This window comes from Pleurodeles waltl, chromosome 11 (assembly GCF_031143425.1).
Source record: "Pleurodeles waltl isolate 20211129_DDA chromosome 11, aPleWal1.hap1.20221129, whole genome shotgun sequence".
In the NCBI taxonomy this organism is placed as follows: Eukaryota; Metazoa; Chordata; class Amphibia; order Caudata; family Salamandridae; genus Pleurodeles; species Pleurodeles waltl.
This window is the reverse complement of record NC_090450.1, coordinates 932,506,333-932,523,203: the sequence shown is the minus strand read 5'-3', so window position 1 is coordinate 932,523,203 and position 16,871 is coordinate 932,506,333. Positions and strand designations below refer to the sequence as shown.

Sequence of the window (16,871 nt, the reverse complement as noted above, 5' to 3'; positions counted from 1 at the left end):
GCCCCCCCTTGCCTGCCTGCTTCGCTGAAGAGACCCCTGGGTCTCCCATTGAATCCTATTGCAAACCCGACGCCTGTTTGCACTCTGCACCCGGCCGCCCCCGTGCCGCTGAGGGTGTACTTTTTGTGCTGACTTGTCCCCCCTCCCCCCGGTGCCCTACAAAACCCCCCTGGTCTGCCCTCCGAAGTCACGGGTACTTACCTGCTGGCAGACTGGAACCGGGGCACCCCCTTCTCCATTGAAGCCTATGCGTTTTGGGCACCACTTTGACCTCTGCACCTGACCGGCCCTGAGCTGCTGGTGTGGTAACTTTGGGGTTGCTCTGAACCCCCAACGGTGGGCTACCTTGGACCCAACTTTGAACCCTGTAGGTGGTTTACTTACCTGCAAAACTAACAAACACTTACCTCCCCCAGGAACCATTGAAAATTGCACTGTGTCCAGTTTTAAAATAGCTTATTGCCATTTGTATGAAAACTGTATATGCTACTTTGCTAATTCAAAGTTCCTAAGTGAAATACCTTTCGTTTAAAGTATTGTTTGTAAATCTTGAACCTGTGGTTCTTAAAATAAACTAAGAAAATATATTTTTCTATATAAAAACCTATTGGCCTGGAATTGTCTTTGAGTGTGTGTTCCCCATTTATTGCCTGTGTGTGTACAACAAATGCTTAACACTACCCTCTGATAAGCCTACTGCTCGACCACACTACCACAAAATAGAGCATTCGAATTATCTCTTTTTGCCACTATCTTACCTCTAAGGGGAACCCTTTGATTCTGTGCATGCTATTTCTTACTTTGAAATAGTACATACAGAGCCAACTTCCTATATCAGTTTATTGGTAAAAGAAAATTGGGCACAGTTGTAATTTCTTGAATTAATTCAAACCCAAAAAGCCTACAGGACAGTGTCACAGTCATTGGATGATGTTATCAGGGATGTCATTTAACATCTCACCGGTGGTTTTCAGTTTTTAAACATAAATTCTTGTTTCATTTTAACACTTAACTATAACATCACTTAATCCTTTGCTTTTTTCAGCATATATTTATATTTATGTATTTATTTCACACACCTATGTATAAGGGTTTTTAGCCATCCCTCCCCATTCATTGGTCTTTTACTGTGTCACTCAAATATTTCTCCCGCCCATTACAGTGTACAAGTTGGGAGAGTGGATTAGCCCATTTTAACCATTCGTTAATTTCACTGTGTGGGTCTGCATTCTGCTGATTCAGAAGGAGCACATCCGCCCACAAAGTAGTTTCCGTCTGTCACGAAAAACCATGATGACAATGTGTACTTTTTGAGACCCCAACAAAAAGTACTTTTTTTAGCCAATATGTACAGATATTGATTTGTCTCTGCAGATCCCACAGAGTAAAGTCTTAAAAAAAAAAAAAAGACAAAACAAGCATTGGCAGAGCAAACACTGACAGACAATGCGCAGCTCGTTATCTTTGCCAGTACCTGTTTTAATGGAATTCCTACACTACACCACTAGTCGCCAAGATAACCCGGCCAATTAAGTGCATGCTGTCGAGATTTGTATGCGACTTACAGGTTTGAATCTGTGCAAGGTAACCTCAGCCTTTCCTCCTTTCGATTTGTGTAAAATCAGTACCATTTTTAATTGGGTAATTGTACAAAAATTGGTTCTATGTAAAGTGTTAAACAAGAACAGGTTACTGTTATTATTATCATTGGTATTATTATTATTATTGGCGTTATTGTGTTATCCACTTTACCGCTCCACTCGTCCCAGATACAGTGAAGACTCCACCCCGCATTATCAGCCTTGTTGTGCACAGATTCAAGCTTAGCCATTTTCATAGATGTAACGGGCTGTATTTAGATAAAATAATTCATGTTTTGTCACCGCTGCCCTGGAATGAGACCAAACTCTGCACGTCACCTGTGTTCCAACAGGTGTTCATGTGATCTTGCACAAATATTGACCATGAGATTTTCAGATTAAAACAGACACAGGCCAGCTCTGACACGTGACAGCCACAATGTTAGCTTGATGCTTTTGTACAAGTTTTAAATTCATTATGCTAGGTTAAAAATACATACTTAGTGTAAATGTGTAATGCCAGTGGGGAGCCGCAGAGAAAGTAGGAACCTAGGCCTTGAGAAAGTTTTTGGAAAAAGGTGCAGGTGAACATGAAGTGCACGTAAGCAAAATAATTAAACAAACAGACATCTGAGTACTAATATAAGCTGTGTGACCATTTTGTTTATTTGTTATATTCTTTTTTTTTTTACCACGTGCTCCATGTGATTTAAAGCTAGGTTGGGTTGTGGTCAGGCAGCAACAAACGGGCTCCCAGGAGCAGGGTGTCCAAATCCTAAAGCAGAGGCCCGGGCGGCCACATGGGATACAGGAAAAGGGTCTTGTACGCAGAGGAGCGGAGAAGGCTCTTTTCAGGGCTGGTTAAGGTCTAAAATCCTAAATCTGTAGACGCCAGAAAACTCCCTTCAGGGAGTTGCTTATAATTTTTATAAATCCTCATGGACTGCTGCACAGAAATAATCTCACGTGAGATTGATTTCTTCTGCCTGCTGCTTATGCACCAGGGGAGCTGCTTCAAGGCACATGTTTCGCCCAGATCGATCTTAGCTTGACCCAGATGGGGGTTCTATTCCAAGCAAATGTTGATAAATACTGCTTCTGTGTACGGTGCCAGGTCCTGACACATTGGGGTTTTTCTCATGTGCCTCTTCAGAACTTAAGCCACAAGAGTAAAGTAAACGCTTTTATAAGAATTACTGGTAATGCAGACCTTCTGCAAACATCTGAACATCACATTAGTGGACATTTTTACTAGCCTGGTGGGACAGGTTGCAATAATTTCCCCAATTTTACCAACAGCTAAATTCTCTTGTAAATCTCCTCTATAAAATGGCTGAATTTTGCGTCTTTAGTACAAACCTCTAAATAAAGCAGAGATACAGTGCAGTTATCCTGACACTGCTGCTGGGTATTGTCTCTGTATGTATCACAGCATCTAAGCCAAAGCTATAAATAGAAGACTGTGAATCAAAAGGAATCATTTGGTCTTCTTGGAAAAAAGTGTCTAAGGGGGGAGACCTAGCAAGCCTTCTATGAGGGGGATGGGTAGCTCTTGTCAGGCGCTTAGTACAGTAGGAGGCAGGCATGGCAACATTTTCCAGGACTGCTGTTTGGTCCCAGTTCAAAAAGTCTCTTGAAGTAAGGGGTGTGTTGTGCATCGGTGGAGCTAGGCAGCGTCCTCACTGGCTTCCCGTGGTTGTGGTGTGCTGGTTCTAATCTGTAAATTTGTCGGTGGACTTTACCTTCCCTTTGCACAGTCATCCGTACCTTCCTCATAGCGTCCATGTTTAAAGCATCTCTGTGGCTTGATATGAAACTGGGATGTCCAGGGTTGGTCCACGAGGGCTGGAGCAATTCTAGATTTTCTGGATAACCACTGACTACATAAATAGTTAGGATTTATATTAATTCTATGTAAATGTATTTGATGGGTATGGCATGGTTGCCTCTTACTGGGACCGGTTGTAGTCTGTTCATCTGCCAGTTTTCTGTCCCTTTTGGGCCGATGTTAGGCTCCCCTGATAAGTTTATCTTCCAAGGAATTGCACTCTTGCAGTACTGTTCAGCAACAGTAAAAATCTAACAAGCACTCTGTTACCATAACAATGAGCGGATTCACTTTATGGAAAGAGGAAATGAAAATTTATGACTGCATTCAGCTAGGCAGTGCATGAAAGTGAGTTTAAAAAAAATGTGCTTGTAAAAAGGCTTTCTGAAATTAATATTTAAATTTATATTTTACAATTTGAGAGCCTAGCCCTTGGGCGTTCAAACACAAGCACTTGGAGTGGCCAGGCGGTTTATAAATAAAAAGAAAACTGTGTGCTGCTTACCAAGCGCAATTTCACCCATTGTAGACTGATTTAGATGTCAGAGAAGTTAAATCAGGGGAGAACCTGGACATATGTCATGGTTGAAGACTAGTTGCTAGAGTGTGGAGCCATTCGTGGTACTTCAAAGCGCAAATTATCGAATTTATCCCCTAATAAGCCAGCGAGAGCAGGCTCCCTGAAATTCTTCTTTAATGGACATTAATCACTAACTTGGAAATTTCTTTTATAACTCCTGCATTTATCCAGTTTCTAAACCCTGTCAGTTTTAGCCAGTTAAAAAATTTAGATACAGGCGTTACATGATTTTTTTTTAGCAATAATTTGCGGCTCTTAGCACCTTAAGTACTCAATTGTCCTTTTGCTGTGTTCAGTTTGCATATTTCACCTATCACTTGTTTGTGTGTGTATTGATGCCATTCCTACTGTCTGGCACGTGTTTCGCCCAGGAGAGGTGTGAATTTATCCAGCCCTTTCAAGGTAATTAATGTAACTGGCCCGGAAACAACATGTGATGTCATAAGAGGAATCTGGAACTTGCAGTGACTTGGACAGGGGGGGGGGGGGGCTTGCTGTTAGAGTAACTGGTAACTAAGAGATGGCGTTGGGTGGAGGATGGCGACAGTGGCCTGAATCTTTGTTACAAATCGGGGTGAACTGGAAACCAAGGGGGTGTCAGTGAATCAGGTGTCGGGTCCAGGAATGGCGGCAGTGGGAGAGCCCGACTTGGAGCCTGGATGCAGGGTACAGGGCTGCAGACCCTGTGCTCCTCACAACCCTCTTACTCAGTGTCTCAAGGAAACATGTTTTTCCAATGTGGTGGACAGCAACTGTTTCCATCAGTGTGGCGACTTCTGGAACTAAAGATTGTCCTTTTTTTTGGGGGGGGGGGGGGGGGTCTTGAGTTTTGCTAGCATGGTTGCCCCTTCTTGGGACACGTTGTAGTCTGTTCATATTTAGGACCTTGGCACCAGTGGGCGCGTCTGTCATGGAGTAGGTGAGCATCTTAAAGATGTAGCCACCCCCTATCCTCTGCTCTTCTTCCTGCAAGGGTTTGGATTAGAAGGAAGGTCTCACGTGGTCTTTACATCTCCGTCCCAGCTTTGGTGGTTGCTCTACTGTGGGCAAATTGGAAATGTGCAGCGCGACGGAGAGGGAAGGGGGGACAGAGGGAGGGGGGTGTCTGGGGAAGGCTTCATTAAATTATTTTAAAAAATGAAAACTTACCTGATCTGCTGGCCCACACTGCTCTCCTTTCTAGCGTCTCTGCAGGCACAAGCTCCCAGCCTGCCCTGCGCCAGTCCTTACGTTGCTCAAAGCAGCATCGGGATTGCCTGGGAGCGCCCAGCCAGGGCGCTCTCCAGCCCGGCATCACAGTTGGTGGGCTGGCGACCGCCTACTGTGCATGTGTGTTTGGCTGGCCCAAGATGGTCAGCCAAACACACATGCGCTCTGAAGGGGAGTGCTAAGCACTGGTGCACGTCACCCCCGTGGCCCCACCCCTTTCAGAACAAAAGGATAATAAACGTTTATTATTCTTTTGTACTGAAAGGTTTGCAGCTTCTGCTGCTGGCGGGGGAGCGACACTCCTCTGCCCTTATGGAGGAGCCGCCCCTGAAAAGTTTACGTGAACCACGGTGAAAGGAGCATTAACAAAGCCAAAAGGCTGGTACCCACAGCCAGCAGACCTGTTGCCTTTGCCAATGCTTGTTCTTAGGTAGTAGCTAAAGATGTAGAAGGCAAGACTACTGAGATGGGTTGGAGTAGACTCATCTAGCAGTTGCTTTTAATAAGTGATTAAGACATTGTTATGTGAACTATTTTTTTAAATCCTGGCGCAGGCGCTTGACACACGTATGACCTTGAACAAGTTAATAAATGTTTCTTTTCTTTAAATGCTCACTAAAATTTATATCAGCAGAGTACACCCAACGCTGATAATAACAGGTGACTACCCCCTCTTTTTCCTTCAAGAAGCATGATCAGCAAATGAGTGAATCCACCCCAATATTTAGTATTTTTTCTTGAGACACAATCAGAATTTACAGTCGGAGAAGAGGAGCAGACATTCGAGTTGCTGATATAACGCGGTAGTTTTCATTCAGATGGAGAGACAGGGGAGTGCGCTGACCTTTTAAACTTGGGATGATACAGAGAGCACAGAGCGCGAGCCCAGCCGAGCGTGACATCATTTTGGATTTGTAGATAAAATTGCTCATAATGACATCTGTGTTTCTGTGCAGGCTGCTGTCTCCCAGGCCCAGCCTTCTGAACGCCGCCAGTGATGCGAGGATGAACTCTCAGCCGCAGAAGCCACTGGACCTGAAACAGCTGAAGCAGCGCGCGGCTGCCATCCCGCCAATAGTGAGTACCAGGCGGCGCTGGGCGAGCTTCCGCAAATGGCCGCCCCCTTTTCCCGCGCACACCTTGCTTCAGCTTTCCACTTACCCCCACACAGGCCTCCAGTGCAGATTCTTCAAAGTTTTTAGTTTGCAGAGTTAGGATGACACTTTGATCTTAACTGCACAGCTTTATATGTTGCCACGATTTACAACAGTGATTGGAGAATGGTTGCCATGCCATTTAATGCACACAGTGGTCATGACCCTTTGACCTTTCTCTACACAAATGCATACAACATACATATTATTTAGTTTTGTGGCTTTCCCTTCACATACCAACAAGTCCCACATAGCTGATCTTTGTAGGTTGCCCAGTAGGGTGTGCATAAGGCCCTTACCACGCATAGGGTGACTTATTCTGCAGCAGACATGCGCAGCTGTGTACACATAGCAGCATTGTAGATAGCATTACTCCAGCCATCCCAGCAGTGCTTTGCGATCTATAAACAGGCCCACTGTGCTCTTTAGGTAATGTGAATAGTTTAAGTTATAACCATAGAGTACGAGACGGAGTGGGTTACCTCTGTCCGAGATGCTCTTTCCTTTTTCTGGGCACTTCCCAGAGTTTCGACTGTGATAGTGTAATATGGCCGTCTGGCAGCCTCCATTACTTAATACATTGGATAGCAATAGATTTTTTTTTTTTAATCACATGCTTATAACTGCCTAAATATTAATATTAAACGATTGCACTGACAATGAACCCTCCGTTAATGAAGGATTGGTAAAAACACTTAGAAATACAATATCAAGTGGTCTCCTTCCTTTTCAAGTATGAAAACAGGGAACAAACGGAATATAAAATGGGCTGCTTTCTCTTCAAGCTTTAATGTTTGCTGATAAAAGTACATTTTTTGTTGTATTAAAACATGTTCACTTTGCTGTCTGGAATTATATTATTCGTTATGACTGAACATTCATTATTATTGTATTGTATACAGTTTGAGGAACATTCTTCAGTGTAGGCTACATATTAATTTGCAGAAAACGTTTACATTTTTGTTGAATTTAATTTTTCATTGTGTAAAATATATTGCCGTTGCGTACCAAATAAATGATAGTGAATTCATTGACTGTTTCATTCTTCTAGCGCTTGCTACCACTAACAAGGTGCTCGTTATTCTGGCGCCCACTGTTAATGGTTCAGTCAGACACATGGGATGGAAGGGGGAGGAAATGTACTTCTGTGTTTCGGTGCCGTGACATGTGTTTCTGCTATGGACTTTCAATTTTGCGCCTCTCCCTTGGTTATTTGTATGATAGAAAGTCAGTTTGTGTTGTTGTCATGCTGTTGTTGGAGCCAAACAATTTATGGATTACTTGTCTTTTCAGATGTGCGTTAATTGGTGTTAGTGTAATAGACTGCACCAGTGCCATAGGTTTGCAGATCATAGGTCTCTAGCTTTGTCTGTACGCTTCAAGTGAGGGCTTTTGAGGGGCCAGAGAAAATGCATGAGCGCCAACCTGGGTCATGTGACCTTGCATCCACCAATCCAGCGCTCACATTCTCAACCGAGGGCAAGCTATTGGCCAAGCCAAATCAAGCCCCTGGAACTGTCTGTCAACAGGAAGACAGGGAGGAGCAACCACCCAGCACTGACCTCAGTCTAGAAACACTGTCTGCTTTCAACAGCTAAATTGCTGTGTACTAAAAAAGGAAGCACAACTCGACACCAGTGAAAACCACCTCCCATGTAAATAGTGTAAGAGGGTCAACATTCTGATCCGAGGGCATGGAGACATGCAAGTCTACACGTGTAGACTTGTACATCTACTCTTGAAAACGGTGGATAGAAAAACGTGTAGCGTTACACCGAGGAGTAGTAGTAAATATTCATAAGTAAATATGCATGTGTATATTTATCTTTGTTAATAGGTCCTTTACTCAGTATTGGCAAGCCTAGGGTGTTTACAGTTCATTGTTGTGTTTTCTTGGGCCGTCGAGTGTTACTGCGTTCTGCCCTGGTTGCTGTTGTAATGTGAGCTTTCGCTGGGGCTAGTCTTTTGTAAAACACCAAAACCACTTCCTTTCAGTTTTCTGAAATATGTGTCAACTCTACATAAAATTTTGTATCCATAAGTGAATAATTATGCATGCCAGTCTTAACAGTTATCACGGGGTTGAGGTTATTGTGTTTGCACCTCTTCACAGTGGTAAGACATGGTTCTCACTAAACCTTCAACATGGTCCATTAATTGGGAACAAGCTGCATCTCCTGAGAGGTGCCCAGGACATACATTTGGGGACAATTCTTGCCTTAATTCTCGTCCGGGTTACTTATTAGTGCTTAGCACTGCAGGTCCAGACAGAGGAAGCTTGTCTATGGCGTGGTCTTGGTTTTAGAACAGCAATGGAGCAACGGGCGGGTTTTAAGCAGAGACCAGTCCAAAATATTTTCCCCAGCCCCATTAATTGGTGTACTGTTTTGCACAAAGATAGCACTAGTTCTCTAATGTTCTATGTTTCTCTTGAAGTTTCAAGAAGGTTGAAGATTGAGGAGCATTGAAGACCAGCACATTGACATTGTCTCCAGCCAATGTTCGCATCTTCCCAAATAGGGATATTTTAGGGGGTGATAGCAGTTACTTGTGGTTAGATCCTGGACCTCCACTGCTTCCTTTCCCACCTCTATGTGGCGTTCTCTTTCTGGTGAAGAGCCTCACACAGGCATGTTGGTCACGGGAATGGTAACTGACTGTGCAATCCAGAGCCTCATGGGACAAAAGGAAAATTGCCATAGTTTTGGCATTGCTCGGCCTCCAACTTCTAATTGACACATTTTCTTAACCCTTTTAACTTCAACTGCATAACAAACAAAATTTGGAGTTCCTCCTCGTCTTCCTAAAAAAATGTGTTTTAGATTGTGGGCACTCCACCTGACCATCACAGAGATGTCACAAAGGATGTGTTTCTGCAAGTTCTTTTTTGACCTCCCACTGAAGAGATCATTTTCAACTTGGAACCGTAATCCAACACGTAAGGCCAGCAAAATGCCGGGAAATGCCTTGATGTCATTTTGGATGGCGTTTGATTGGCTTTGTATTCCAGAACACCCTTTGGATGCAATATTTTGCAACATATGAACACCATTCATCCATAACACCTCGGAGGTGCTAAGGGGTCTGCCCACCTGTCAGACCAAAATAATGTAAAAATGTTAGACTGTCTGCAAAACGATGGAGGGATTTTAACACTTCAAAAATCTTAAAATCTCAAAGAAGTTGATGTTGGCTATTTAGTTCGATCAGTGAAACCAAATCTCAACTGTTTGCGTTTAGAAAGCTGTAGGTTGGTGAGGATACACATGGCATCTCATTAAGCTCCCTGGCAGGTCTGCGTTTGACAGCTTAACACGTATCCTTGGGTTTTATGGTGGTATAAAAAGCCAAGTGCATTGGCTTTTGAGACATTACTTAATGACCAAATGGAAGCAGGTGGAGACCATATAAATAAAAGTGTCTAGCACAACAACCCTGGCGTCGGCTGGTTTTCCACTTGAGGGACCTCGGACTTCCAGGCTCGCGGTTATGGATCTGTGTAATGCACATCCCCTGCTGATCGCCGCTCGTCTGTATTTTCCCGGGATGATCGTAAAAGGACAATTACGCATAAAGGAGCAGAGCAGCCAACCGGATCCTCCAGCGGTCTGCAGTCAGGCGTAATGTGAGCTATTTCGTGACACTAAGCGCTTTCATACAAATAAGGAAACTCTCACCACCCCCGCACCCAGCATAGTTGCTAAGTATTAGTAGAAAGGGGGTGTGCGGGTTGGCGCAGATCGGTGGCCAAGCCGTATCTCAAAATTTCAATTCACAGGGTGGGCTAGAAATGTGCAACACAGAAGGGAGCACAAGCACTTAAGATGAGTTGGAAACAAATGTAGTCATTATGAAGTTGTATGTGATGATAAACCTCCCTTGGGGCACTGAAGCGCCCTAGGTGCAAGGGGGGCATCTGGGGGTGAAGGTGAACTGGTTAACTATGCACGCAAACTGGCACCTTATAGAGCAGAAGGCTGATCAGTGAACCAATGAGATTCTATTTAGAAACTAAAGACTCTTTTCTGATGATATATTCAGATTATGGAAGATATCGAGTGCGCATTAGACACGAGGCTCCCATTGCGGCAGGCACATGAGGTTACAGTTAGGAGTGGGCGGAGCTTGCAGAATTTTATTCAGTGTGGAATTCTGCAGAGTTACATCAAAACTTGGAGATAATCCGCGAGCAGGTGGAATTCGGGCATGTCACGCAGCCCGTGCTGATTTTTAGCACCTGGAACTTGGTCTGCGCTGTAAAATCCGCACAAAGGGCGCCATGTGGCACGCCAGCGGATGCTGCTGCTTTCTGCTGCTCGAGTGGATTTTATACTTGAGCGGCAGCCCACCACACATCAAAGAAGAGATTTGCTTGGTTATGGAATCCAAAATCTGAGCAGAAATCATTCGACTCTGGAACATTTTATAGTCCAAAGCCTATCTAATCATTGAACCAAGGTAAATTCCTGAATCTAAAAGTCAACACGTCATCAAATCAAATGGACATTTTGGTATCTAAAATCCAATTAGACTTTGTCAGAGAAGCATACTGGAACACAAAACTCAATCCTAAATCATCAAATAAACAACGATTCTGTCATCCCATGCCAATGGAGAAAAAGACAGCAGTAAACAAAATCGGAGATTAAGCGGCAAGACAACAAATGTGTTATTTGTAGTGGTGATGCACATTAAGTGAGCCCCATTTAGATTAATTGTTTTTAAATGTATCGTCTATAGATGTCCCAAAAATCCGGCACTGATGTGCCCTTCTGGCTTTCTATTGGGCACCTCTTATCTAAATGTAGCATCTGCTGTAGAAATTGCTACATATACTGTAAGGCCTGTAATATGTAAAGCATGAGAGGAGGACTCTATACAGGCTCCTTTCCAAACAAGCCGCAATAGTTGCAATAAAAAGTCAGCATAGACTTGCCAGGATCACCACTGACACTAGACAGATTTGGCAAACTATTATAAGAATGGTTTGAATATTGAGAAAATGGTTCTTGTTTAAGAAGGCAAAAAAGAGGATTGACATCCAGTTCACAGGATGCCAAAACCCACACTTTAAACACATTCATCACTCTTCCTTCCCCTTTCTTTGTGTACTTAAAAAAAAAAAAAAAAAAAAGGCACGTTGCAAAATTCTCAGATTCATACAGAATTTATGTAGGGTCGTGCAGTATTTTGCAAGTTCTTTAGTTTTTAAGTTGTCATTTTTTTCAGTTTTAAAGACAAACATCCTATTATTTTAATTCTCTTTAGCTACTGTTTTGAAGTTTAAAATTACACATTACTTGTTGCTATCTTCCTAGTAAAGTCCTACCTCTCCGAATTTTATCTCACTGGTTCTTTTTGTAGAAAACATCGAAAAAAAGTTAAATGACATTATGTTAAAGCACAATAAGGAATTTCTGGGTTGGTTTCTTGCAGATTAAGGATTCTTTGGAGATTGAACAAAAGCTGGGTTGTTATGTTGTGATGGTGTCCTCACTCAACCACTGCCAGGTGTGAAGGGGACATAGTGCTGAATAGAGGCAGCTGTAAAGAATATATGTAGTAAGAGCGACAAGGCAAGCATCTTTGTATCGAAGATCCACTAGACAGGTGGCAGTATTTGTAGGGTTTGGAATGACTTTGAACTCTGTCAAGATCTCTCTCCTTCTCTTCGCAGATTACAGAAGGTTTCCCCGACGGGGCGTTGCAGAGCGGACACACGAAGGCTCAGGTACCGCACCATGCCTTGGCCCTCTTCCAGCAGCAGATAACGAAAGTCCACGAATCTGCCCTGGAGGGTTTGCTGCACACAAAACAGTTACAACAGCAGCATCAACTGCAGCAGCAGACGCCGCCGCCTCAGCAGCAACAACCTCAGCAGCATTATCTTCAAACTGAAAAAGAGCAGCAGACAATCAGTAGCCCGAGAGGCAAAAGCAAGAGCCCAGCTATTAACGACCAGGACGGTAAGCCTTTTTTTAATTCTTTGCCAGCTTGATGTTGTGCTGTGTCTTGTGTGGAATTCAACCAGATTTGTAAGTGGATTGTGCCGACTCATCCAGCTCCAGTGTGTAGTGTTACTTAAGTGGCACGATTTTCATTTACCTTGTGTTCTCTGTTAACTTTGCTCTTAGACCTTTTATCTGCAGACGTATCTTCGGTTGTTGTTTTGGTGTAGAAGCTTGACAGCGGTATTATGTGTGGACAGACCATGCCCAGTACAGTGAGGGATATGTTGTGTTGTCTGTCGAAAGACCATGCCAGGTATATTGAGAGTGGTATTGTGGTGTGTATTGACATACCATGGCTGCAACAGTTACAGTGGTGTTGTGTTGTTTGTGGACAGACCATGTCCAGTGTGGTGAGAGTGGTGTTGTCTATGGAAAGATCATGCCCAGTATGGTGAGAATGGTGTTGTGTTGTTTGTGGGCATGCCATGTGCAATATAGTGAGAATGGTGGTGTGTGTGGACGGGCCATGCCCAGTATATTGAGAGTGGTATGGTGTTGTGTGTGGACAGTCCATACCCAGTATAGTGGTGTTGTGTTGGATGTTGGTTTTTCTCTCTGGTTGCATTTCGGGTGTGGGGGCATCAGTGCCGCCTGCCGGCAAACCATTCGAGGATGTGGTCTTTTAGGGTGTCCTCTGCAAGATGTATTTCTGTGGGGAGGTGTATCATTTAACTCTCCGGCTAACCTCTGACAGTCCGTCTGCTTTGGATCTTTCTAGACCTCGTGCTGTACAGCGTACAGCTGTGCTTTCTTAGGCGCTTCTGTGCTGTGAGTGGGTGTTTGGGGTTTATGCAGTAGATAGCATTGCAGAGAGGATTTAAGATGATTCTCACGTCAGGCTTCTAGGTTGATCCTCAGTGTAACCCGAGAGTAAAGATTTTATTTGGTTGGTTTTGAAAGTTGAAAAGGGGCAATTGTAAGGGGAAAAAAGTAAATAGGCAGAATGTTTTTTTTAGTGAAGGAGTTTGGCTTGTGGATGTTTTTTTACTGAAGGAGATTGGCTTGTGGACTGTCACAGAATTTGCTGACAAGTCTTCCATCACCTGAACAAAATCGTTGAATGAAACCCATCCTAACTGACTCCCTCTTGGTTATCTCTGGCTCAGTAATTGAAATGATTTCCTTATCTTTTTGATTCATCTTTGTTTACTGGTGTTGAAGAAATTCTCCGCCCCAGACTCCCCGCCTCCAAAAAAAAAAGTTTGCAGTTGGTGTCGACCAGGGATCAGTCAGTGACACTTTACCAAGTCTCCCTCTACAAGTCTCCTCCTGCCTATTGTATCACATCTAAATCAAAGAAGTACGAATCTTCCTCAAACTACCTTAGAGCAATTGATTCTCAATTAATCAAAACGGAGATAGCCTGTTTCCCTCCCTCCTCCGCTCCAGCTGTTCTCCTCCCCAATCTTCCTTGCCCTCTGGCTCCACCCCGATCCATTTACTCCCTCCTCCGCAACCAGGAACCGAGAGGTACAGCTCAGTGCCTCCATCACGTCCTCTAAGCTTCGTAGCTGCAGGTTCCAAGATTAGATAAGTCCCCGTTTGCCCCCCAACTTCCATTCCAGTGATGAGTAAAATGGATTTGTGCAGCAGATTACTGGAAGGTCTCCAGTTCAACAATATTATGAACTTCACCACAGCAACGCTGTTGAACGTCCCCTGACCTGTTCAGACCTCTCTACGTTCATACCAAGTAGGTTGGCTGTTAGTTAGACTCGGACACACCAATACAGACTTCTGCCCTTACTGGGTAAAACCATCCCAAGAAATCAGCCCCCACATACCTCTCTCAGCTTATCACAAGTACGATTCCATCATCTGACAGTGCACAATCCATCCTGAATATGTTCTAGTTTTTGACATTTTGGGTTGCATGGAGCCCTCCCGCCAATGGAACATCTCTTCCTAGGAAAATGCAGGCTTCTCCCTACCTCCTGGAGTTGAGGTGTGCCACCATAGCCCACATCTTACACCGTTTGTGGAGTATCTCCTGAATACATTGTCGTTGTCATTCTCCGCATCCAAACATACTGTTACAGGTAAATAATTTGCGCCTAAGCTGTAAATATGCTCCTACCTTGATATATTGGACATATTGTTCATCAGCCTATATTTTTTCACCTCTCGCTCTCATGCTCTACCTTATTGCAACGCACAACTCTTTTCGTATATATAGTACTCTCCTAAATGCAACCCCAAAATCTCTCAAACTTAGCGCGGTCTCATCAGGTGTTCATGGGTTGGAGTCCCGAAAGCAGAGTAGCATTGGGTAACTGTAGATCCAGCTGAGGGCCCAACCCTAATGACCTTGAACTCGCCAAGTGACCGCCGGGTGCTCCCAGACACCACTAAATGCAAGATATTTTCATCCCAAGGCAGACTTTCCTGCTTACACAGATGTATAAAAACAACACAGCCTAGCCATCACAGAGACAGGGACTTGGCGTGCCCATGAAGTCCTTGCTTAGCTGACCGTTGCCAATTGGAAATGTTGGCTGAGGCAGACAGAGCTTTCGGACCAGCTGTATTTGTCCGAAGATGCTCTATGTGGCAAGCAGCTGATTCTCTACCAACCCCTCATAGCCTTTCAGAAATACAGACCTTCAGAAGATCTGCAGGTTTCCTCCTAGAGCCACTGGAACCATGCAGCAGTGGAGGACCAATTTAGGTGGCCGGATTGATTAAATTATGGGGCTAGAGAAGGCAATTTATGCACCACAATGTATCCTTTCTGTGGGATTAGTTCTCTTTCCTGTCATTTTAACACACATTAATATCCTCTTAACTAAGGTTTCACCTCATTAGACAACAGACATTCTCAACTGAAAAGTGTCCAGTTATATGTGTGGCCCCTTTCTTCAGTAACCTTTGATCCATTTGAGCAAGAAGCGTATTTTTGATGAAATCTTCAAAGTAGGATATGTGGCAAATCACAAATATACGAAAATGCCATGGTCGCAGAATCACATATATCCAATGGCCCACTGGCTACTTGTTCACCCTGTCTGTGTATATGGGGCACCTCTCTGTCACAGTTTCCATGTTAACAAGCATGAAAAGCACATGCACTCAACCATGTTTCATATATTTGCAAGCACATTCCGCCCAGACTTTCCTGTGTTCGTATGATTGGATCACAACCAAACAGTCCACGCCATGTCAGAATTTTTCCTTCCACCAGCCATGCTGAGTAACATGGATTGTTAAAATTGTTTTAAAAAACACAGCTAGAGCCTAATTTACTTCTGTCCTATCCAGGACACTCAGTCAAGAAAGGCAAGCAGCTTGTGACCACCCAATATTTCTTTGCAGTGGACATACTCCAGCTGGGCATTTGCCCCTATCATGGTACTTGGGGCAACGCTTGCAGCCACCTTAGATGAGATCCCATGTTTTTTGGAAGAAAAGTCTTTAAAATGTCCATCACTGTTTATGTGTAACTTGTTGCCTTCCTCGATATCCCTGCACCACCTAATTTATTTTTAATCATTGGCCATCTGCAGCCAGTGTATCAACTACTTGTGCCGTATTTTAGATCTGAGCACATTTTTTTCCATGGATATGTATTTATGTGGAAGCAAATAGCTGTGGAATAGTATTAGTTAGGGTTAAAGGTCAGGTGACACTTGTACTTTCAAACCAGACCTAAACATCCATCTAGGTTAAAGACTGCGCGTGCCCCTGAAAGTTTAAGCTCTGCTGGATAAATAAACAAAAGAATCACAGCTGCGTGGAGGACAAGCAAATTTTTTGTGGAAACGCACAACTTCTGCCTGATCCAAAACATGTACTCCTGGCTCCCAACATGTGGGCGCAGCCATAGTCCCTCTCTAGTGATGCTGACATAATTGTCGCCCGACAGCTGTGCGGTCAAGCCAGAGTATAAAAATGGAAAATGTAACCTGTTTTGCAATTCTACCGTTTTTTGTTTTACCCATCACAGGTTACCTGGTTACCATCGCTATTCTGTAAATTGTGTATGCCAGTACCCCAGCGTTATCATCCACAGGGTCGGTTTTCTTGGCTACAAATATGCAGCCGAAATTATTTCCATCGCTTTTACATAGCTTAGCAGCACACCAGTGATGTGTGTGTAATGTATCACTGGTTCTACACACAGGAGGGCGACGTCAGCCCTCCAGTATTCTGACATCCATATAAGGAGTCCAGTTGGGTTGGGTCCAAGGGATAAATGTCTAGGGTATACACCTTATCAATAGTTGCTGTTATTATAAATGCCCATTATATAACATTGACACTATTTGTGTTACTAAGTTGTTCAGAACCTCGTGAAAATTCTCAGCAGGACTAAGATGATTTTGCTATGATGATGTATAGTAGAAATGCAAGCTGCATTACACTCTTACATCAGACACTGCCAACAGACTTCGTGTTTTCGCCCTTTAGTATTAAATGTTATTAGTACCCTACGCCAGTGATTGTTAACATTTTGACGTCAGAGGACCCCCACTTAACCAGTACTGAAATCCAGGGATGCCCCACTGATTA

The 16,871-nt window shown here is 43.7% G+C and overlaps 1 protein-coding gene across 11 annotated transcripts in view; it reads left to right on the top strand.

Annotated features, from left to right (window-relative positions):
* The window catches only part of NCOR2 (nuclear receptor corepressor 2), a 1,084,598-nt gene that overhangs the window by 853,036 nt on the left and 214,691 nt on the right, over positions 1 to 16,871 (top strand). For all 11 annotated transcript variants that reach the window (XM_069215021.1, XM_069215023.1, XM_069215022.1 and 8 more), the window contains 2 exons: positions 6,154 to 6,274; positions 12,029 to 12,317. In XM_069215021.1, the coding sequence (XP_069071122.1) occupies positions 6,154 to 6,274; positions 12,029 to 12,317 (410 nt within the window). The remainder of the gene's footprint in view (positions 1 to 6,153; positions 6,275 to 12,028; positions 12,318 to 16,871) is intronic.